General features: G+C 55.2%; 12 protein-coding genes across 12 annotated transcripts in view; 8 read left to right on the forward strand and 4 right to left on the reverse strand.

Annotated features, from left to right (window-relative positions):
- Positions 1 to 987, reverse strand: part of BO80DRAFT_482858 (alpha-hydroxy acid oxidase) — a gene marked incomplete at its 3' end in the record, with an annotated part of 1,655 nt that extends 668 nt beyond the window's left edge. The window contains exons 1-5 of the mRNA XM_025723418.1: positions 875 to 987; positions 792 to 825; positions 393 to 730; positions 154 to 318; positions 16 to 90 (exon numbers count right to left, since the gene is read on the reverse strand). Coding sequence (XP_025578850.1) covers positions 16 to 90; positions 154 to 318; positions 393 to 730; positions 792 to 825; positions 875 to 968 — 706 coding nt within the window. The 5' untranslated portion in view covers positions 969 to 987. The remainder of the gene's footprint in view (positions 1 to 15; positions 91 to 153; positions 319 to 392; positions 731 to 791; positions 826 to 874) is intronic.
- A 278-nt stretch (positions 988 to 1,265) lies between these two features.
- On the forward strand, positions 1,266 to 3,110 carry BO80DRAFT_461617 (putative flavin-containing amine oxidase; the record flags this gene model as incomplete). The annotated part of the gene is made up of 2 exons (XM_025722455.1): positions 1,266 to 2,000; positions 2,049 to 3,110. 2 exons carry the CDS (start codon positions 1,266 to 1,268, stop codon positions 3,108 to 3,110), a joined length of 1,797 nt encoding a protein of 598 aa, XP_025578851.1.
- Positions 3,111 to 3,177: 67 nt separating this feature from the next.
- BO80DRAFT_202417 (uncharacterized protein) lies at positions 3,178 to 3,552 on the forward strand. The gene has a single exon (XM_025714218.1). The coding sequence runs from the start codon at positions 3,272 to 3,274 to the stop codon at positions 3,467 to 3,469; it is 198 nt and encodes a 65-aa protein (XP_025578852.1). The 5' UTR covers positions 3,178 to 3,271; the 3' UTR covers positions 3,470 to 3,552.
- On the forward strand, positions 3,553 to 4,961 carry BO80DRAFT_202418 (uncharacterized protein). The gene has a single exon (XM_025714219.1). It carries the CDS (start codon positions 3,635 to 3,637, stop codon positions 4,901 to 4,903), a length of 1,269 nt encoding a protein of 422 aa, XP_025578853.1. The 5' UTR covers positions 3,553 to 3,634; the 3' UTR covers positions 4,904 to 4,961.
- BO80DRAFT_482873 (uncharacterized protein) lies at positions 4,962 to 5,921 on the reverse strand. Its single transcript, XM_025723419.1, has one exon. It carries the CDS (start codon positions 5,755 to 5,757, stop codon positions 5,020 to 5,022), a length of 738 nt encoding a protein of 245 aa, XP_025578854.1. The 5' UTR covers positions 5,758 to 5,921; the 3' UTR covers positions 4,962 to 5,019.
- A 1,538-nt stretch (positions 5,922 to 7,459) lies between these two features.
- Positions 7,460 to 7,906, forward strand: BO80DRAFT_347309 (alpha/beta hydrolase; the record flags this gene model as incomplete). The annotated part of the gene is made up of 1 exon (XM_025715414.1): positions 7,460 to 7,906. One exon carries the CDS (start codon positions 7,460 to 7,462, stop codon positions 7,904 to 7,906), a length of 447 nt encoding a protein of 148 aa, XP_025578855.1.
- A 941-nt stretch (positions 7,907 to 8,847) lies between these two features.
- Positions 8,848 to 10,443, forward strand: BO80DRAFT_482880 (arylsulfotransferase family protein; the record flags this gene model as incomplete). The annotated part of the gene is made up of 3 exons (XM_025723420.1): positions 8,848 to 9,388; positions 9,432 to 9,497; positions 9,569 to 10,443. The coding sequence occupies 3 exons, from the start codon at positions 8,848 to 8,850 to the stop codon at positions 10,441 to 10,443; spliced, it is 1,482 nt and encodes a 493-aa protein (XP_025578856.1).
- Positions 10,444 to 10,884: 441 nt separating this feature from the next.
- BO80DRAFT_346797 (MFS general substrate transporter) lies at positions 10,885 to 12,596 on the reverse strand (the record flags this gene model as incomplete). Its single annotated transcript, XM_025715387.1, has 8 exons — positions 10,885 to 11,135; positions 11,187 to 11,504; positions 11,551 to 11,598; positions 11,643 to 11,696; positions 11,747 to 12,103; positions 12,148 to 12,270; positions 12,315 to 12,475; positions 12,529 to 12,596. 8 exons carry the CDS (start codon positions 12,594 to 12,596, stop codon positions 10,885 to 10,887), a joined length of 1,380 nt encoding a protein of 459 aa, XP_025578857.1.
- Positions 12,597 to 12,805: 209 nt separating this feature from the next.
- Positions 12,806 to 13,272, forward strand: BO80DRAFT_202974 (uncharacterized protein). The gene has a single exon (XM_025714221.1). The coding sequence runs from the start codon at positions 12,929 to 12,931 to the stop codon at positions 13,175 to 13,177; it is 249 nt and encodes an 82-aa protein (XP_025578858.1). The 5' UTR covers positions 12,806 to 12,928; the 3' UTR covers positions 13,178 to 13,272.
- A 654-nt stretch (positions 13,273 to 13,926) lies between these two features.
- Positions 13,927 to 15,015, reverse strand: BO80DRAFT_431714 (uncharacterized protein; the record flags this gene model as incomplete). The annotated part of the gene is made up of 1 exon (XM_025720760.1): positions 13,927 to 15,015. The coding sequence occupies one exon, from the start codon at positions 15,013 to 15,015 to the stop codon at positions 13,927 to 13,929; it is 1,089 nt and encodes a 362-aa protein (XP_025578859.1).
- Positions 15,016 to 16,042: 1,027 nt separating this feature from the next.
- Positions 16,043 to 17,102, forward strand: BO80DRAFT_431715 (oxidase ustYa family protein; the record flags this gene model as incomplete). Its single annotated transcript, XM_025720761.1, has 5 exons — positions 16,043 to 16,271; positions 16,347 to 16,478; positions 16,530 to 16,660; positions 16,711 to 16,810; positions 16,861 to 17,102. 5 exons carry the CDS (start codon positions 16,043 to 16,045, stop codon positions 17,100 to 17,102), a joined length of 834 nt encoding a protein of 277 aa, XP_025578860.1.
- A 796-nt stretch (positions 17,103 to 17,898) lies between these two features.
- On the forward strand, positions 17,899 to 19,069 carry BO80DRAFT_452105 (isopenicillin N synthase family dioxygenase; the record flags this gene model as incomplete). The annotated part of the gene is made up of 4 exons (XM_025721934.1): positions 17,899 to 17,932; positions 17,984 to 18,169; positions 18,226 to 18,600; positions 18,666 to 19,069. 4 exons carry the CDS (start codon positions 17,899 to 17,901, stop codon positions 19,067 to 19,069), a joined length of 999 nt encoding a protein of 332 aa, XP_025578861.1.
- Between the last annotated feature and the right edge of the window lie 1,095 nt (positions 19,070 to 20,164).

Genomic DNA, 20,164 nt, shown 5'->3' on the forward strand with positions numbered 1-20,164 from the left:
GGGGGGGAGACTCACCCCCCTTAAGCCAAATCTCCAACTTGGTATTCTGTCGCAGCCATGCGATGGTCTTGTCCCATCGGATGGTTGGATCTATCCATTGTTTATTAGCTTCACACCCAACAACCATAAACCAAGATAGGGGTAAGGGAATACCATAACCCCTCTCATACGTGGACTTCAACCCCAACTCCTCCATCCCCTCCGCCAGGACGGGAAACCGCATATCACTCGGAAAGTTGAAATTATTCCGGGACTCGTTTAATCGATTTCCCAACACCGGCAGATCGACACTCACGAAGAGGGCTTTATATCCTGCCTCTATCCAATCGTCAGCCTTTCCCCTCCCACCACCACCATATTAAACAGATGTAAAATAAATGGGTATAACCTACCCTCCGCCCTCCTAATAACCCCCCTCGTAATCCCCACATCCCTAAAGAACGAAACCTGCATGGCATACGGATTCCCGTTTCCCTGGGCAATCACATCTTCAATCCCCGTCGTCGCCCACGAGGAGAGACACATTGGGATGTTGTGTTTCGCGGCCGTGCGGGACGTGCCGATCTCGCCGTCCGAGTGGGCGAGTTTGTGGGCCGCCGCGGGGGCGAAGCCGAAGGGGAAGGTGATTTTTGTGCCGAAGATCGTGGTGCTGGTGTCGAGGGCGTCCACGTCGCGGAGGACGCGCGGGAGGAGTTTGTATCGGTTGTAGGCGGACTCGTTGTCTTTTAGGCTGGATCATCAATTGTGTTAGGGTTTGGTTTGGTTATTTGGGGAGGGGGGGAGGAATGTACGTGATGAGTTCGCCGGCGCCTTCGTTGAAGTAGTCTGTTTCATGTATTAGGTTGGATGTGAGGAGGGTATGAGGATGGCTCACCGCGAACGACCGGGGGCAGGCGTTTCTGGGCCTCTTGGGCCAGATCGGCGATGGTGAGCACCTTGGCGTCGTGGTCTTGTGGACGGTTGGCCATGATGCTATGGGTATTGGTGATGTGATAGGGAAAGTGGCTTCATTATATCTATATATAATTCGCGAAGATTCATGTGGTGGTCAGGGAAGGCAGTTCCGATATCCCATGGACTGGTATAGATCAACCGATAAGATAGTGCTGGCTGCCGAGGCAAGTCATCCCGGCCGCGCCAAACAGGAAGGTGATCGCTTCCGATAAGATAGGGTGTGCTGCGCGTCACCGCTGGTCTATATCTACTGCATCACTGCACACGACATACGAGACACGACAAGACTGAACAGGCATTGAGCGCAAACAATGACACCGTCTGTCCACCAAGTCCTACCTACCTCCGCGTACTACGCCCCCGGCGTCGTCTCGACGGCCCCCCGACTTCTTCATGTATCGGGCCAACCGGGCACCATCGAGGGCACCGCCCCGGCGGACTACAATTCGCAGATCCATCTGGCGCTGGTCAATCTGCACCGCGTGATGGCCGCCGTGGGGGCCACCGTCCGCGATGTGATTAAACTGACCTACTACATCGTCAACTACGACCCCAACCACCGTCTCCACACCCGACCCCTACAAACCTGGCTCACCGGACATCGCCCCGCCATGACCCTCGTCCCGGTGCCCAGTCTCGCCGTCCCGGGGTGGCTATTCGAGATCGAAGCCACGGTCGCGGTACCGGAATCCGTGCCCTCCTCACTGGCCCTAACTCAACCCACGGAGGACGTCGACGTCCTCGTCATCGGCGCCGGCCTGTCCGGTCTCATGGCCGCCGAAACGGTCCTCCAGGCCGGTCACTCGTGTCTGGTGCTAGAGGGCCGCGACCGCGTCGGCGGCAAGACCTGGTCGTGTCCCCTGCCGAGCGGCGAGGGCGTGATTGATCTCGGCGCCGCCTGGATCAACGACACCAACCAGAGCATGATGATCGAACTGGCTCGACGGGCTGGAGCGGAGCTAATTGAGCAGAACACAACGGGCAATTGTCTGCTGCAGCGAGAGGACGGGGCCGTTACCGGCTTTCCCTACGGACAGACACCTCGAGTAATGTGCCCCTGCAGTATACTATAGTATTTCTGACTGACCAGCTAGATCACGGCCCAAATGCAATCCGAAATGGAAGCCATCCGCGACATCGCCGAAGCCGACTGCCAGGCCCTCGACTGCCGCCACCCCCGCGACACCACCCTCGACTCGCTCTCCTTCCTCGCCTATCTACACTCCCGCGACGCCAGTCCCGCCGCCATTGCCAACGCGTCCGTCTGGACCCGCGCCATGCTCGGCCAGGAGCCACAGGACGTGTCCGCTCTCTACTTCCTCAATTACTGCAAATCCGGCGGCGGATTGCTCCAGATGCGATCCGACCGGAAGCACGGCGCGCAGTACTTGCGCGTTCGACAAGGGACACAGATCTTCGCAAAGACATTAGCGGCGGGATTGCCCGAGGGGACCATCCGGCTCGGGGAGCGGGTGACAGCCATCACGCAGAAAGAGCGCGGAGTAACCCTCGTTGAGTCCAAGGGGAGGGTAATCCAAGCCCGTAAGGTGATTTGCTCCGCACCAACCCCCGTCCTCAAAACCATCCGCTTCGACCCTCCCCTCCCCGCCAAGAAACAGCTGCTCGTGGACTCGTTCCGCTACGGCTACTACACCAAGGTGATGTTATCGTTCCGGTCCGCGTGGTGGGTGACGCGCGGGTACTGTGGTCTGGCGCAGTCCTTCTGCGGCCCTGCGTCGATCTATCGCGATACCAGCAGTCCAGCGGATGGGAAATGGGTGCTGACGGCGTTTTTGGCCGGTGATGCGGGACGCAAGTGGTCGGAGTTGGGGAGTCAACGGGAGCGGGAGCAGGCGTTGTTGCGGCAGTTGGGGGAGATGTATGGGGCGGGGGATCTCCCGAAACGGGAGTTCATTGAGGCCATGGGGCATGAGTGGTCGACGGAGGAGTTGTCGGGTTGGGGATGTCCGTGTCCGGCGCTGCCGCCGGGGGTGTTGAGTGCGGCGGGCGATGCGCTGCGGGAGCCGTTCCGTGATGTCCATTTCGTGGGGACCGAGACGGCGGAGGAGTGGAAGGGTTATATGGAGGGGGCGGTGCGGAGTGGGCGGAGGGGAGGATTGGAGGCTGTTAAGTGGTTGAGTCGGAGTAATTTGTGATGATACTACAGAAAACACTACGGAGTATATATCTGGATTATTTCTACAGCGGACGGAGCATCAATTCCAGAATGTTGATAATTGATAGTTGGGGGTCAGGGCACGTGCCCGCGCTAAGGTGACTGTGGCCTCTCCAATCTCCTCTGAGTTGAACCATCAAGATGCCCGTGTCAGGATATCATCCCCCCCGAGCTGCGGGTCCAGATCCTGACCCTCTGGGCCATCGGCGTGTCCACCCAGGAGAGATTTCCACTAAGCTGGCCGTGCCCGCCCGCACCATCCAGCAGATCATCCACAAGGCCAAGGTCCGGGGATACAATCCCCAGGTGGACTTTCGCATTCGCAAGGAAACATATTGAAGACGGCAAGCGATCAGGGCGCCCTCGAACGCGTGAGGTAGCTCAGCCTGCCAGTGCCGAACCTCAGGACCCGGATAAACGCGTCTCCGAGACAGGCTGAATCCATCCCGACGCCATCGCTCCGTGTCTCTTCAACAGCAGCGATACCATGCCTCCATAACCACCATGCCGCGCCTGCGCCGTCTCCTCTTCGGCTCCCTCCTCGCTCTCTGCCTTCTCTACACCCTCTACCACCACCGCACGCCCTCCTCCCCTCCTCTGCAAGCCATCCCCCCCGACTGTCCCTCCCACCCCGACCTCTCCGACATCCTGGTGATCCTGAAAACCGGCGTCACCGAATCGCGCGACAAAGTGCCCATCCACCTGACCACCACGCTGCGCTGCATCCCCAACCACGCCCTCTTCTCCGACTACATCGAGCCTCTCTCCCCTAGTATCTCCACCCACGATGTCCTCGCCTCCCTCTCCCCGGCTCTGATCGCCACCCACCCCGACTTCGACCTCTACCGCCGCGTGCAAGCCCACGGGCCAACCGCTCTCACCCCCGCCGACCTCAACCCGGACATCAACACCCCGATCGGCAAACCCAACAACCCAGGCTGGAAACTCGACAAATGGAAATTCCTCCCCATGCTGGACGAAGCCCTGGCCCTGAAACCAGATGCCAAGTGGTACGTGTTCATGGAAGCGGACACATACATTCTCTGGGACAATCTCCTCGCCTGGCTGCGCCGACTCAATCCCAAGGACGCAATCTATCTCGGGAACCAGATGCAGATCGTGGATGCGATCTTCGCGCATGGCGGGTCGGGGTTCATTCTGTCGCGACCGGCGGTGGTGAAAGCCGTGGAACATCGGAAGCGGAGTCGTGATGGATGGGAACGGGCAGTGGGGGAACATTGGGCGGGGGATTGTATGTTGGGGATACTGTTGCAGGATGTGGGCATTGAGTTGACCTGGGGTTGGCCTATGTTGCAGATTGCGCCGCCGGGGGAGATGGATTATTTTGATTTGGGGTATGAGAGACGGCCGTGGTGTTATCCAGCGGTTTCTTTTCACCATTTGGATGGGGATGGGATTAGGGAGTTGGATGCGATGGAGAGAACGTTGAAGGGGAAGAAAGGCCCGGTGGTGTACCGGGATGTGTTTCTGAATGTGATGAGGCCGCAATTGCGCGATGTGCGGACCGATTGGGATAATCTCGTGGAGGGGGAGGCAGTGTCCGTGACCAGCTTCGCGGCGTGTCGGGGGGTGTGTTCGCGCGAGGCACTCTGTCTGCAGTATGCGTATAACGAGACGACGAGCGAGTGTCGCACCTCCACTGCATTGGCCGTAGGCCACCCCCAACCCGGGCTGTCAGCCGGCTGGATGATGGACCGGATTGATGCGATGGCAGACAGCCTGGGCGAGTGTGACGAGATCAGCTGGATATGATCTACCCAACCGTCCATTATACAAAACATTCATATTTGCATTGTCACAACCCACATCATATCATACATCCACACGCGCTAGCCAGCTAGCCATAACCCCCTCCCCTTCCCCTCTCACTATACATCCACCGTGGGAAACCCCTTCGCAGGAGTATACCCCTCCACAACCCTCACCTCCCCACTCCCCCGAATCCTAAACTCCCTGGCCAACCCCACCCCCTGCAACCCCGCGACCTCGCCCTCCCGAAACCGGAACTTCCCAATGACCAAATCCCTCTCCCCATCCCAATCACAAAAATCAAACACATGCAACTTATACCGCACACTCACCGTCCTCCCACCCTCCTCGACCCTCACCACGCCCGTGACACTATACACGAACTGTCCTAAACTAAGATACCAATCCCAGCTCTGCTCCGGGGTGACCAGATACTCGTGCCAGAAACTCGTAAACGAGATACTGCTCAGATGGGGGTTCATGAGAAGGGACTGGAAAGCTAATCGGGCTTTGAATTCCGCCAAAGCGTGCACTTCTGCGCGGAACCCGGGCAGGGAGGCCATCAGGTCATCGGGGGAGATGGGGGCGTCACGACCCGTGTTGGAGAGGTAGTGTTGCAGGTAGGTTGCGAAGTGTGGGTGGCCTTGGTTGTGGGCGGTGCGGGCGAGGCCATAGAGGGTCGTTTTGGTGATGTGGTTGGTTGTGTCGGCGATGCGGGATCGCCATGGATAGGACCGGGAGGTGGCGGGTTTGGGGGGGTCGAGGGGGGGTGGGGGGAGGGTTGCCCCGTAGGATGAGATTGTTGGGTGGGTTGTTGTGAGGGTGATGAGAGAGAGGAGAATGAGGAGTATTCGCATGATGGGTAGTATGATTGATTAGATATGGAGGATGGATGGAGAAGAAGAAATGGCGACATCGTAGGGAAGATTGTGCAAGAGTGAATCCCCACGAGGGAATACCCTAAGATCATCCCTCAAATTACTGCATGCATTCTGTGACACTCATATTAAGGACTTTCTCACGATCAGCGTGGCGAGTGGAGCCGCGGCTTGTTCGCGCCTATGGCAGTCCCTGACTGTCCCTGCGCAGCCTTATTCAAAACAGGGACTGCTTGGCGATCGGCAGATTTTTGCCAAAGATGGATCACAACTCAGTCTACTTTGCCGTGTGTTGCCGTTCCATGCTACGGAATACTGACAGCTGTGTCAGTGAAATCTGCTACGTCGCACTATTGTATCGCTCCTGGCCTTGGAGTTCGATGTCAACTTGCCGGGCGACCGTTGCGCCGCTGGATCTCAGCCGTTAGCAGTTATCAATCCCCACATCGCTCCAAAGCTTGAAACAAATAAACACGGCCCCCACAGCATATGAAAAGCAATCGCCAAGGAAATAAGTGAAAAGGAAGACAAACGACGGAGTATTAATGCCAAAATTGAAACAATTGACCTGTCATACCCACCCCCTAAGGGACGGAATATATACCCTCCACCCTAATCTCATCTCCACTTGTTGCTACGACAAACCTTGCTATTACCTGCATAAACCCCTATATGTCGGGCAGTGTATTTCAGAGTATCCGATATGATAAGCTGTCCTGTTAGCTAGATTTGACGAGCTTGTCTTATTGCTTTCGTCAAAGATAGGAGGAAATTTATTGAGATTGATAGTAGTTTCAATTCTATCTTGGACATCTTATACCAAACCCTTAGTAGAATATATATAATAGCGCGTATACTATCAGAACGGCGTAAAACTCCATGAAAATCCCAAACTTTTATAGTCACTATCAAAGCACCCACTCAGCGATTACCACCATAATCAGCAATCCCAACCTTCCACAGCCCCCAAGAACCCCCTAAGCATACAACTTCAATTGGTGCCGGGTAAGGGGAAGTTCCCCTTACCCGGCACCAACAAACCCCAATATCTTCACCCCCATCCGTCCACCCCGGCACCATCACCGTCTTCCCCCACCGTACCCTCCCCTCCGCCACCCTCCGCCCCTCCACATCCACCCCGGGATGACACGCCGCACTAATCGCAACCCCACAACCCCCACAACAAGCACCCCCCCAATCAACAACGCCACGAAAATGGCAATGGGCGAATACCCCAACGCACTCACCGACTTGCCCCTCCACCGGCTCTCCAAACAAATCATACGGGATAATCCTCACGTAGAATAAACTCTCCGAGATCGCCCAGTGCAGGGCTAACGAATATCACCAGTAGCGGGGTGGTATATTGATAGGGTATACTTAGCCAGGAGGTTGATTTTTGCTCCGTGTTTGGGGTTGGGTATGTTACCCGGAGAGGGCTCGGGGTGGTATGGGGGGATCGAGTAGGAGGCGTATTCGGCGGCGACGAGCATGCTCGTCATGATGTTGTTGTAGAAGTAGTAGGTGATGGTGATGATGAATTGGGGGGGTGTTGGCTAGGAAGACGTAGCCCATGATCGGCCAGGAGAGGAGGTTGTTGATGATGACGCTGCCGGTGGCGGTGCCGAAGCCGAGTGTCCACCAGTATCGAGGCGAGGGGTTGCCGATTCGTCCAACGATGATGTTCTCCGATCCCAACTCGAAGCCACTGCCAAAGACCGCGCCAGCGACGTCCCGGGGGCAACCAGTGCCCATTGTGCACATGCTCCCGGAAAAGTACGAGGACTTGCCGGCTGATTTCCCCGAGTCGTTTCGGGATCTGGCGTCGTATTACCGGACGCCGAGGGCGTATCATCCCCGGGCGACGAATACGTGTTTGCCGCGGAGTTGGGATCTGATGGCGAATTTTGATGCGTTTCGCTGGAATAGCATGATTAGTCCGCGGCCGTTGTTGATGATTACGGGGTCGAAGGCGGCGACGAAGTGGTTTACTGAGGAGGGGATTGAGAGGGCCAAGGAGCCGAAGGAGTTGTTTGTGGTGGAGGGGTTGACGCATGCGGATTTGTATGATCGGGTGGAGGAGCCGGGGGTGAAGTTGGTGGAGTTTTTTGGGACAAGTTTGGTTTGATACCTGATGTATGTAATGATCATGATTTTATGTTTGAGAAGGAGTTATCTGAATCGGAGCTTGTCTGGATGATCTGGTCAGTATCCGCACGATCTGTTTCTGTGTATTGCCGCTTTTATTGGATCAGATAATTGGCTGTAGTCTCAGTGAATCCGGGTACAATGTGATTGCCTGTATACCATGAGTATCGCTATCAGAATGAAGGGGTAAATCTTTAGGCATATGCCAACACAATATCCCGCCTGTCGGCAATAAGCCAGACTGGCTATGGTGTGCTCCTCCGGTTAAATCTCTCATTGAACATCCCACACTCAACTCATCCAACATCACTGGCCAATTCTCCCTAAGCGATGCCGACCAGACGGCATTTCCCGTGGTTGTCAAGCAAAGATTGGTCTCGGGTGACACGATACTGCAGGGAAGTGGGGACTGTCGTGTCATCGGACAGGAACAGGTAATCGATAAGATGGACACAGATAATGGATCTGATCTTCGATGACCGTGGTACAGACACTTCCGACCCAAGGCATTTATATCCAGCATGCATACACTTCGCAAACTGCATCAAAATAATAACAAGACAACGCTCTCTTAACATCCATTCCCGAGGAGCACGGCATTATGCAGTTTGGCCCCAATGTATTCGCGGTCAGTGCGTGCTCATCGCGAGCCCGGCTCGCGTCATCGCAAAGGCCCATGGCACAATCCACCCCACCACGCGATCAGTGACAAGAGCCGAATGACACTCGGTAAACAAACAACTAGACACTAGTTGCAGTTCTAAGCGATGTTCATGATGAGTGCAAAAGGTCAATCGATGGTGTTATCGTCAGAGCCGAGTTGCGGACTCTCATCAGGCATGGTTGATGACGGTATAAATGAGGTCGCTCAGAGCAAGAGTAAAACCAATCTTGTAGTGTAGAACCAAAGCACCACAGCAGATGGCTCCTCTAAGACAGTACCTGCTGCTAGCAGCGTCTCTCCCCTTTGCCCTCGCAGATGGACAATACCGCTCTCGTCCCGATCTCGCACCCCCCAAGTTGAACATCACCGTCCCAGCCCCCGGTGCCAACGGCACCGAGTACGTGTTCCTCGCCCCCTACGGAGGTTCCATCCAGCAGGCCGGCGCATACATCTACCGGAAGGACGGCGACCTCGTCTGGTCTGGAATCGGATACTATAACGGCTTCGTCGGGAACTTCCATCTGACGACCTACCATAACGAGACCGTACTGCAGGGCTTCCAGGGCACAATTGACACATCGCATGGAGAAGGGTTCGGGCAGCATGTGATCTTGAATCAGAACTATGAGCACGTGGTCTCTGCAAAGACAGGGAATCATCGCATTCCTTCCATTCACGAGTTCAACGTCATCAATGGGAAGACTGCCCTGGTGGAGATATACCTCCCTACTGTGGCGAACCTATCAGCCTATGGGGGAAATGCATCACAGAAATGGATCGGAAATGGACTCTTCCAAGGTACGTACCTCCCAAACCTTATACATCCATTCTAACCCCACAGAATTCGACATCGAAACCGGCGACCTCATCTTCGAATGGAACTCTCTCGACCACGTCGATCCCGCAGGTTCGTCCATCATCATCACCTCACCCACCCACCCACCCATTGACTAACCACTATACTGCTGTGCTATACAGACAGCCTGGTCCCCCTTAACTCCTCCACCACCGAAAGCGGCCTCACCGCCACCACAACATGGGACTACATCCACCTAAACAGCGTCGACAAAGACCGCGAAGGCAACTACCTCCTCTCCTCGCGGCACTTCAGCACCATCTTCAAGATCAACGGCACCGACGGCTCCATCATCTGGCAACTGGGCGGTCACCACTCCACCTTCACGTACAACTTCACGTTCGGATTCCAGCACCACGCTCGGTGGCACTACCAGTCGCCGACCACAGAAATCATCTCCTTCTTCGATAACTCGGGAAATGGCGAAATCACATTCAACAATGTCTCGCGGGCCCTGATCGTCCAGCTCGATCACGTAGCTAACACGGCGACCATCCTCCGGAAAGCAACAGCCCCGTATAACATCCAAGCGGCGTCGCAAGGAAACGCGCAACTGCTCCCGAACGAGCACATCTTCGTGAACTGGGGCTCCGCGGGCGCGATCTCGGAATTCGACGCCAACAATCAAGTGATCTATCACGCGTTCCTCGAGAACTCGGTAAGTTATCGTGGATTTCTGGGTAATTGGACCGGGACGCCGTATGAGGTGCCGGCTATTACGGCGTACGTGGAAGGCTCGGGTGCGGTGAGGTTATATGTGTCGTGGAATGGGGATACGGAGACTAAGGGGTGGAGGTTTTATGGCACGGGGGTGGGCAATGGGACGAGGTATTTGGGGGCGGTGGAAAGGAGGTCTTTTGAGACGGAGTTGGTTTGGAGTGGGCAGGGGGTGACTAGTGCTGGAGGGAGGTTTTATGCGGAGGCTGTGGGGGTGGAGGGGAGGGTGTTGGCCAGGACGCATTCGGTGCAGGCGACGGAGTATATTGCTGTTGATTAGGGGATGGGATGATGTATATATGGCTCATGAATTGGATGATATAGATAGTGCCATCTAGATAGTAGTCACGTTTTATTGGCGTCTTACTATGCCCTTACATAGTAGGAATAAATACTTGCTGGTCAACTGGCTAGTGGCAGGTCATCGTGCATGTCGCGGCATTGGCTGGTGCTCAATCCAAGACATATATCTGATCACTTTGTGATTCCAAGGCAGATGCAAACATAAATAATTATGCAGCAGCAGCAGCACATTCCGTGGACAGCTACTATTACCACATACGATCTAGATCTCTCTGATTGCTGCAACACGCCAAGCCCCTAATGCAGGAAAAAGAAATCCCGCGAATCAGCGTCCGCTTCATTAATTCTTCAGCTCCGAGGTCGGAGTCCACATAACGAATCTAATTAATTAATCTACCAAATTACTCCGAATCCCACATCAATAAGCGTAACGGTATGTGGGCGCCAGATCGCCCATCGCGGCCTCGTCCTCCTCGGGGACCAGCTGCGGATCGATGCGGCCCTCTGTGATCGCGCGGTCGCGTTTGCGGTTCTCGTGCCAGATCGCCGCGGCGTAGGCGATGGACATGGCGGCTGAGAAGGAGAGGAAGGAGACCCCGATGATGTAGCCGGGGCGGTAGAAGGGGGCGTCTTTGGCGAGGAAGGAATAGGTGGAGATGATGCCGCCGACTAGGATGCAGAGGTTAGCGGTTTGGTCGATAGAAGGGAATGGGGACCTACTGTTGCCGAATCCAATTTGCCAGGCTGTGCCCACACTGCGGCGTCGGTGGCCACCTAGGTTCATCGCAAACCAACAGACCAGTACTGGCATCGCGCTGTAGCAGCCGCACGTCACCAGGAAGAGCGCACCGTACTGGACGTGGTATTGGGCCCTGTCGTGGATGTTGAGCAGGACGCCGAATCCCGCCATGGCGACTAGCATAGGGATAATGGTGAAGAGGAAACGGTGCTGGAAGCGATCCGAAAGGTAGGCGATGAGCATGGAGAAGCCGAATGCAGCGGCCCACGGCGGGATGGAATACAGCTGGGTTTTGATGGCTGATGAGGTTAGTGATGTCCGAGGTATTAGGATAGAGGAACATACATCCGTAGCCGTAGGTCTGGATAATGGTCGGCGCAAAGTACGCGTAGCCTAGCTGGTCAGTCGTGCTCAGTGGAAGAGTCACAGGAACATACCATAAGCTGTCACCACCTGGCCAAAGTACATCAAGCCGCCGATAAAGATTTTGTCTGCCCAATTAACATGGCATCCACAATCGGGATAGGGATAGAACACTTACAGTCCTTGAAAACAGCAAGGACATCACGCCAGTTCATACTAGCATCGACGGCAGCCTTGCCAGTATCCTTGGCCAGCTTGTCTTTCAGGAACTCTCGCTCCTCCTCCGTGAGCCACTTCGCATCCTCCGGGAAGTCGGGAACCACGAAGAAGCAGCCAATGGCGACCACACAGGTGATGATACCCTCGATGATAAATACCCATCGCCATCCACTGTATCCCCGGATGCCATCCATCTTTCCCAGTCCATATGCAAGCAAACCACCAAAGGCACCAGCGAGGGTGGTCGAGCCGAAGAAGAAACTGAAGCGCTTCTGAGCTTCGCTGCGCTTGTACCACATGCCCAGCAAGTAGAAGCCTGTCGAGTCAGTATCAAGTCATTACCCCAGGAGAATCACATACAGCCAGGAAACAAGCCCGTCTCAAACATTCCTAGAAACCATCGCGTCGCCATCAACCCACCCCAGTTTTGGACAAACCCCTGGCAGACCATGACCAGGCCGAAACCGAACATGCACAGCGATACTAGACCCGTCAGCGAGCCCTAACCAACGCAGCGAAATACATACACCACGCATGCGGTTTCAGCTTCTTCATCAATACATTGGACGGAATTTCGAAAATAATGTAGGGAACGAAGAAGATGGTAAGGGCGGTATTGTACTTGGTGCCGGTTTCGAGATGCAGGTCGGATTTGAGCCCAAGAATGGCCGCGTTACTGACATTCACTCTGCAAGTCTGTCAGTCTGTAGCCACTGTGGGTTTGCGAACTGGGAGTCCCACCGATCCAGGAATGCAAGGAGGTACATGACACAAAGACACGGCACAACATGCCAGTCGATCTTGGCCATCAACTTGCGCTCGTTGACCGCGTATTGCGAGGGCGGCGGCGATGCCTCGTCAGCCACCGGCTGCTTTTCTGCACTGGATCAGTAACTTGCCAGTCGAGCGCGGCGAAGAGCGCGAAGTGAGACTCCGCGACAGTGTACTGACCGTCGACGCTCATTTTGGAGGACGCGATCGCAGGAAACTTCGCAAGGCACAATCAAAAAGAGAAAGAAAGAAGAAAAAGATCATGGCGGCGATCGCAGGCTCGCCACCAGTATTTAAACGAGAAAATGGCGGGGAGCTAGATCGGCCTAGCTGAGCCAGGAACGAAGATGACTCCTTTGCTTGCCAAAAAATGCGCCAACAGGCTGAGTGGTGGAGCCCAACCGGTGGGCGAACCAACCATCCACTGCCGATCCGGAGCTGGCCACTGCGCTATCGCAGACTACAGGGTTTGTCCGTGACGATTCCAGTCATCACAGCAGATGGGGGATTTTCTTTTTTAGCTGCGTGGAGCTGGTGCTTTCTGGTGTCTCGAGGTGATTCCGCGTTCGCACCTCGGCTATTGCCCCCAGTGGCTGGCTTGGCGCCGATGCCGGGATGACTCTTCCTTAGTACTTGATACTTAGGGCTATTGCATTCACCGAAGATGTCAGCCGTGCAGCACAAAAGAGTGAACGGGATGGCAAACATTATCTGTTATTCCTCTCAGTTGCTTACGGTGTACTCCGTAGATTGCGACCCGGTGGAATTTGTCAAGCATCCTCGGCAGCAGTGAACAGGCCCCATGTACATCATTGCCCATTTCGGACTGATGACCCATCTAGCTGCAGCTTAAGCTTCATGGTTTCTTCCCCCCCGCCCCTTCTCCCGTGCAGCTTTCCCTTGAGTGGGAGTGGAAACGTCCAATAGCAACTCCGATAAGGTTGTACTGATCCTATCCACGATGGGTCATGATGAAGCTCCAGCAAGAGCATCGTGGTCAAGGCAGGATCGGTCGCGGGGAGATCAGCGATGATTCAAAAAGTCTGTATTATGGGGAAGCGGGTCCCATCGTCAACGACTCTCGCTGCGATGCGCCCCTGCCAATGAGGGGGAATTCATATCGCCATCCTGACTCAAAGTCGATCGACTTACGGAATTGCTCTACCGGGCCATACCCTAACCGATGCAACAAAGCCCTAGGCTAGCACTTGAACGAGTTGAAAATCAATCATCGCTGTATTACGAGTCTAATCAGATAAATGCAATAAGTACACCCGAACAACACATCTGTGACAGTCATAATCCGCACTCAGCAAGGCACCCCCTGCTCTAGGTTGTGACACCGTGCTAGCTCTTCACTTTCCCCGTTTAGTAGCTGCCGTACGACCCGTACTTGCCGTAGTTGCCATAGTTCCCGTAGTTCCCGTATCCGGCCGGGGCGGTGGTAGTCGAGCTGGGCGCAGAGGTCGTCGAGGACTCAGTCTCCTGCTCGGGTTCGGCATCTCTCTTGTACGATCCGTAGCTGGCATAGTTGCCATAGTTGCCGTAGTCACCGTAGTTACCGTAGTTGGCAGCGGTCGGGGTCGCCGTCTCAGTCGAGGTGGCCTCGGAAGTAGTGCTGCTCACCTCGGGCTCGTCGCGCTTGTAGGCCTGGTAGTTACCGTAGCTACCGTAGTTGCCATAATCGCCATAGCTGGCAGGAGCAGTCGTGGTGGTAGCAGGAGCAGTGCTGGTAGTCGACTCCTCAGGCTCGCCGTCCCGCTTGTAGGCCTCGTAGCTGCCGTAGTTGCCGTAGTTGCCGTAGTCACCATAGTCTCCGTAGCTGGCGGGCGCAGTGGTGGTCGGAGCAGCAGTAGACTCCGTGCTAGAGCTCTCGGGTTCTTCGCCGCGCTTGTAAGCCTGGTAACTACCGTAGGTCCCGTAGTCTCCGTAGTTGCCATAGTTCCCGTAACCCGCAGCAGTGGTAGTCGGGGCAGCAGACTCCGTGCTGGAACTCTCGGGCTCTTCGCCACGCTTGTACGCTTGGTAGCTGCCATAGCTGCCGTAGTCCCCATAGTTGCCATAGTTGCCATAGTCCGCAGCTGTGGTAGTAGGAGCAGCAGACTCTGTGCTAGAGCTCTCGGGCTCTCCGTCACGCTTATAGGCCTCGTAGTTACCATAGTTGCCATAGTTGCCATAATCCCCGTAGTTTCCGTAGTTGGCCGGGGCGGTGGTGGTGGTGGCAGCCGGGGCAGTCGTGGAGACAGTGCTGGTCTCCTCGGTGTCTGGCTCACCGTCCCTCTTGTAGGCCTGGTAGCTGCCATAGCTACCATAGTTACCATAGTCCCCATAGTTGCCATAGCTGACGGGGGTTTCGGTAGTCGTGGCAGACTCCGTCTCGGTGGCCACCGGGCGGGCAGTGACCGCGAGCAGGTTGCTGCTCAGCACGAGCAGAAGGCCCTTGGAAATCGAATGCATGGTGAAGAACTGAATGGAGAGAGGTCTAATTAGACTTTATCAATGACTCTTCGATGTTCTCGAAGTGCGTGAGGATCATACCGAGTTGGAGGGTTGATGCGGCTGTATTTATAACTTTCTCCTCGCTCTTTCCCTCCAACCTCCATAATTAGCAGTCCGCGAGCATCGTGCATCATGCTCTCCATCGTGGGGAAGTATCCCGCCATGGCGTGCCCGCATGATTGGCCAAGTCTTGGATTGTGCCATCTTGTCAATATTATCTTGAGTGGCCGAGGACCGGCCAGCCCAATCACGGCGACACCCGAGAGTCCCAGTGCCCCTCTGGTTGCCAGTGTTACATTCATCTGCCTCACGGACAGGCGTCCTCCATTCCGAGATGATGCACCCACTTCCCTGTCCGGGATAGAGTGGCTTGGAGGTTGACCTAGACCGCGGCGTGCGGGCACCCGACCCATCGTGATCCGCCACCACCAGCCAAGCTGGGGATGTTTAATTATAGCGTGCAGCGGATGAATGACGGTGAAGCCAGGTTTACTCTCGGGGAGTAAGGCATCTTTGCGTCATGTCTCAGTTGGATCCTCGGGTAGACCGGGGAGGTTGTTCCAGTAAGGCGGGCAGTGGGCTCGTATTGAGGATCTCCCGCATCATTGGGCGCCTGAATGAGACACACCTGCGGCTAAGCGGCGGATGTCTTACTGCGAGCAAATGATCTTGCGGCCAGGATGAGCCTCTCCGCATCTGCACGAGCCCTGTCTCACCAGTATTGCGGGTTTGGGTTCCACCCGTCACTTGGCCTCCCTCTCCAACTGCGGGTTTAGCTTTGGGGGTTAGTTATTATTAGCATCGGACCGCGCGGAGGCGATGGCACCATCTGACCGGCTCAGAGGCAACCACAATAAAACACCAGGGCACAGCCTCTGTAGCTTTTTGAGTCAAAGAGAAAATTGAGCAATTTCTCTGTTTTCTTAAGTGTTAACGTCCCGTTGTCATGAATCCTTCACGCAACTCCGCTTCTTTTGACGACAAAATGCATTCCTCGGAGCGGTCGGACTCGACCGATCGCGAGAGACTTCTCGTGGATGAGGAGGATGCTCACTGGGCGCAGGGCAAGACTAACTCGAGAGCCGGCCCTGGACGATGGCTGAATATCATCTTTGTCTTCATCCTTGCCGTCTTGTCGTGCCTGGTGGGTGTCTTCATCGGACAGAACCGAGGTGACTCAGACGAGGCGTGCACGCGGCGTGTGACCCAGCATTGTACGTCCTGCCCTCGAGTGTATTCTGGAGAGAGATCAGCCTTGTAGGCAGCAAGTTGAGCTAATGCGATCGCAGCACCGGTCATCTCAAACGTCGGGCTGAATTATCACAGCGAACGATTCAACGGGTCGCTCCTCAAAGAAAACATCTTCCGCCAGGATGCCAGCCCGGAGGTCGATGCCGCCTGGGCATCCATCGGTGCTAACTGTGCGTCACCTTTATAGCTGTGAATTGCAACCTAGCTGATGTATTGTCCAGACCGAGCCATCCGAGTCCCTGCCGAGGAAGCCGAGAAATCCGGGCTCGCCGCCGACCAAGTCAAGATTAGCGAGAAATACGGGGGTGGCTATCCGGCCAACGTGGAGGGGCTGCATCATCTGCACTGCCTGGTATGTGAGATCGGTTGAGATGATTCGCCATTCGCAACTAACATATCCAGAACCTGCTCCGCCAGTCGCTCTACTACAACTACGACTACTACCACGATCTTGGCACGGGCGCATTCTCGAACAACGAATTTATCGTGCGACGTCACGTCAGTAAGTTTTTCCTTCCTCTCCTTTTATGACGCGGACACTAAGCATCGCAGCACACTGTCTCGATATCCTGCGCCAGCAGCTTATGTGCAGCGTTGATGTCGGAGTCTTGGGTCAGGTCTGGGTTCACCCCGACCACCCCGAGCCCTTTGTCGACTTCAACACGGAGCACAAGTGTCGTAACTTTGACCAGATCCGTGAATGGGCGCAGCAAAACCAGCTGCCCGAGACCGTTCCCTCGGATTTCCTAGAACCCCCGAAGATTGGGGACCGCGTGTATGAGGCTATTCCGTAAGAGTAGTTTACTTGTGTATAAAATGTAAATATAATGCGCCTATGTTAATGCATATTCTCTCAAATCTTGTATCCGTATCATGCCAGGAAATGCCGTCTGGGCGTCTGACTCGCGTGAAGCCGGTTGAAAAGTTAGAACTCACAAGCCTGCGGACCTTCCTCATGCGGAATGGAACGACCATGGAACCCTCAAAAGTCAATCAAGCTTCAAATCCCGAGTGCGAGCGTTGTCGTAAGCTTGCGCGATTTGTGACTCGCATTAGTCAAGGTGGACAGGGATGCGTGTTTGGCAAGCTTCTCGTATTCCACAATGGATTATTCGCCAGAATACCATTCACCTCCTTCCGCACTATTTATCTGACCTAAGATCGATTCTTCAGCCACCAGGCCACCGGACAATCCGGAGGGCTCGGATGCCAGCGGGCAAGTCTGGTTCTAGTGGTCGGTTAGGGCTGATGGATGCTACCTTGATCCGCTGCGCTTCCATGGGTGGGAGCTGGCACTCAGTTCAGGGAAAGATGCAGAGGGGTCAAGAAGCTGCAAGTAAAATATAATGTAACATGATAGTGATAATGCATTCGAGCATCTCTGTTATGCCTAGCTACATCGGATCTACAGTGTAGTCTTCTAGAAGCAGGCTGACATGCAGTTGTGCCCAAGCATCTCACATGAAATCGGCTCTGCCCCGCACCGATAAGCTATCCGCGACCGACCCATGCCTCGAATCCTCTGGCAACACCTTGGCTCAACGTAGCTCAAACACCCGTCTCTCTTCACTGTTTCACTCGGTCGACAGTATGAGTCTGGCTCCTCCGGTGATTGATTTCGCCGGTAAGGATCCACCCCATCCCGCGAGAGTGAGACATAGACTCACCATCGCAGCATTCCACGCAGGCAGCCACGAAGCCCGCCAGCGTCTCGTCGAGGAAATCCGCACCGCGTGCGAAGAACTGGGCTTCTTCCAACTCCGCAACCACGGGATCCCCACCACCCTCCAAACCGAAATTCTGGAGCAGTCCAGAGACTTCTTCCGTCTCCCGGTGGAGATCAAGGAGAGATACGATCGGGGTGAGTAACGCCGCGCAACCACTCCCCAACCGTGGCACGATTAAGCTCTCAGGCAGACAATGACAGCTTCAACCGCGGATACGAGCGTCTCCGGGCCCAAAACTTCGAGAAGCGCGCCTCCGGCGACCTCAAGGAAGGCTTCTTTTTCGGACGCCATCTTCCGTTGGACGATCCAGACGTCCTGGCAGGCAAATTCGGCCAGGGACCCAACAAGTACCCGGCGGAAGTGACAGATCCGCTGCACTTCCGAGACACGGTGGATCGCTACTACGAGGCCGTCCTGGAGCTGGCTGTCAATCTCATGACTGTCATTGCGGAATTGGTGGGCCTGGACCCGAATGCCCTGCAAAGGTTCTGTCAGCGACCCATTGCGACCCTGCGGTTGCTGCACTATCCCCCTCAACCGTCTGATGCGTCGGAGTTGGAGAGAGGTGTGTGTGTATCTATCCCCCCTCATCCGCATTCGTCGACCTGAAACTGAGTTTGTGGGAAAAAGGCATCGGCGCACATAGCGATTTTGGGGCCATCACGATTCTGTTACAGGATTCGACCGGGGGACTCCAGGTCTGGAACCGTGCCTCGAATGTCTGGGTGGATGTGGTGCCGGTTCCCGGAGCGGTGGTGGTCAATACCGGCAATCTGATGATGCGCTGGACCAACGATCACTACATCTCCAACCTTCATCGGGTCATTAACCAGTCTGGCCAGGATCGCTACAGCATCCCGTTCTTTTTCGATGGGAATCCGGATTTCCTGGTCGAGTGCCTGGTGAGCTGTCGTGAGCCGGGCCAGGGAGCCAAGTACGGGCCAATCACGGTGCATGACTGGATGGTTGGTCGATATGCAGATACGTTTGGGGGGAAGGCAGAGGCTGCGGAGGACCCGGTGGGTTTGCAGTAGCTGGGATACTTCTGGCTCCCATCTATGCCTGGTCTGTCATGGATGGGATTTATTGACGGGGTGCCATGTGTGTCAGTTGACAAGCAGAATTTTACTGTCTGCATCCAATGACAGATTGTGATTGCCATCTTCAGGACCCTTGAACGTTCCATGGATCAGATTCTTCCATTGGGAGAGAGTCTCTACATCTCATCGCCATGGCTTCGGCAACGGCCGCTGCCTCTTCCGGCGTAATTGACCCAGGCCCTTCCCGGTGACCCGGCAGAGAATTCCATGGTCTGGGTAGGATATACTCGATTGCAGCAGCCAGTGGTTTGTTCAAAACAAAAGCATCGAACCTACCGTGGGGATTAGCCTAAGCACAACAAATCATAGATCAACTAACTTACCAGTGTCCTCCATAAGACTAATCGCGACAAGGTATATTTCCTCCGTCAGTCGGACTGGCCAACATGACCGGAAACACTGATGCAATTGCCGACAATACCACGGTCGCTCGGAGGCACGAATCTCACAGCTTACTCCCGATCTTGTGCTTCACTGTCACAAAGAACTCTCGCCCTAGCAATCGTTCGTGGCGTTGGTCAGGGCATCCCGAAGGATTCAGTGCGGGGCCTGGTTGCGGCTGCGGCATCGGCCCCGTTTTGCCCTGAACAATCACCCGTAACCGGCGAGCACCAAGGTGAGCCCTGAAACCTGTTCATTTCCCTGCTCAACAATGCAACGGCACGAGAATTTACTGCCCGTTGATTTGTCATCGACTGGCGGCAGTCGTGTTTTTCCAGCAAAAGGCATTGTGCTCGGGAGGAAGGGTTGCGGTAACCAAGAAGGACAAGAAGGATCATAACAAAACATTGAACAGCCTAGCATCGCTCGTGTCGTCAGGCCATTGTTTTGTGTAACCCAGGAGACAAATGGTCCGCCCAGCTGGTCGAAGGTCGAGGATGTCACCAAGTAGTCCAGTACCTGCCGAGGCCATCCGTGGATGCGGCGCGACTTAAAGTTGGCTGGCGGGATCTGATTGCAAGCCGGAGGATCGATCGACTCGAAACGTCATGCTGGAGGGCCGACTCCACCGAACCCGCAAGTCGAATC

This window comes from Aspergillus ibericus (assembly GCF_003184845.1).
Source record: "Aspergillus ibericus CBS 121593 unplaced genomic scaffold BO80scaffold_5, whole genome shotgun sequence".
Lineage (NCBI taxonomy): Eukaryota > Fungi > Ascomycota > Eurotiomycetes > Eurotiales > Aspergillaceae > Aspergillus > Aspergillus ibericus.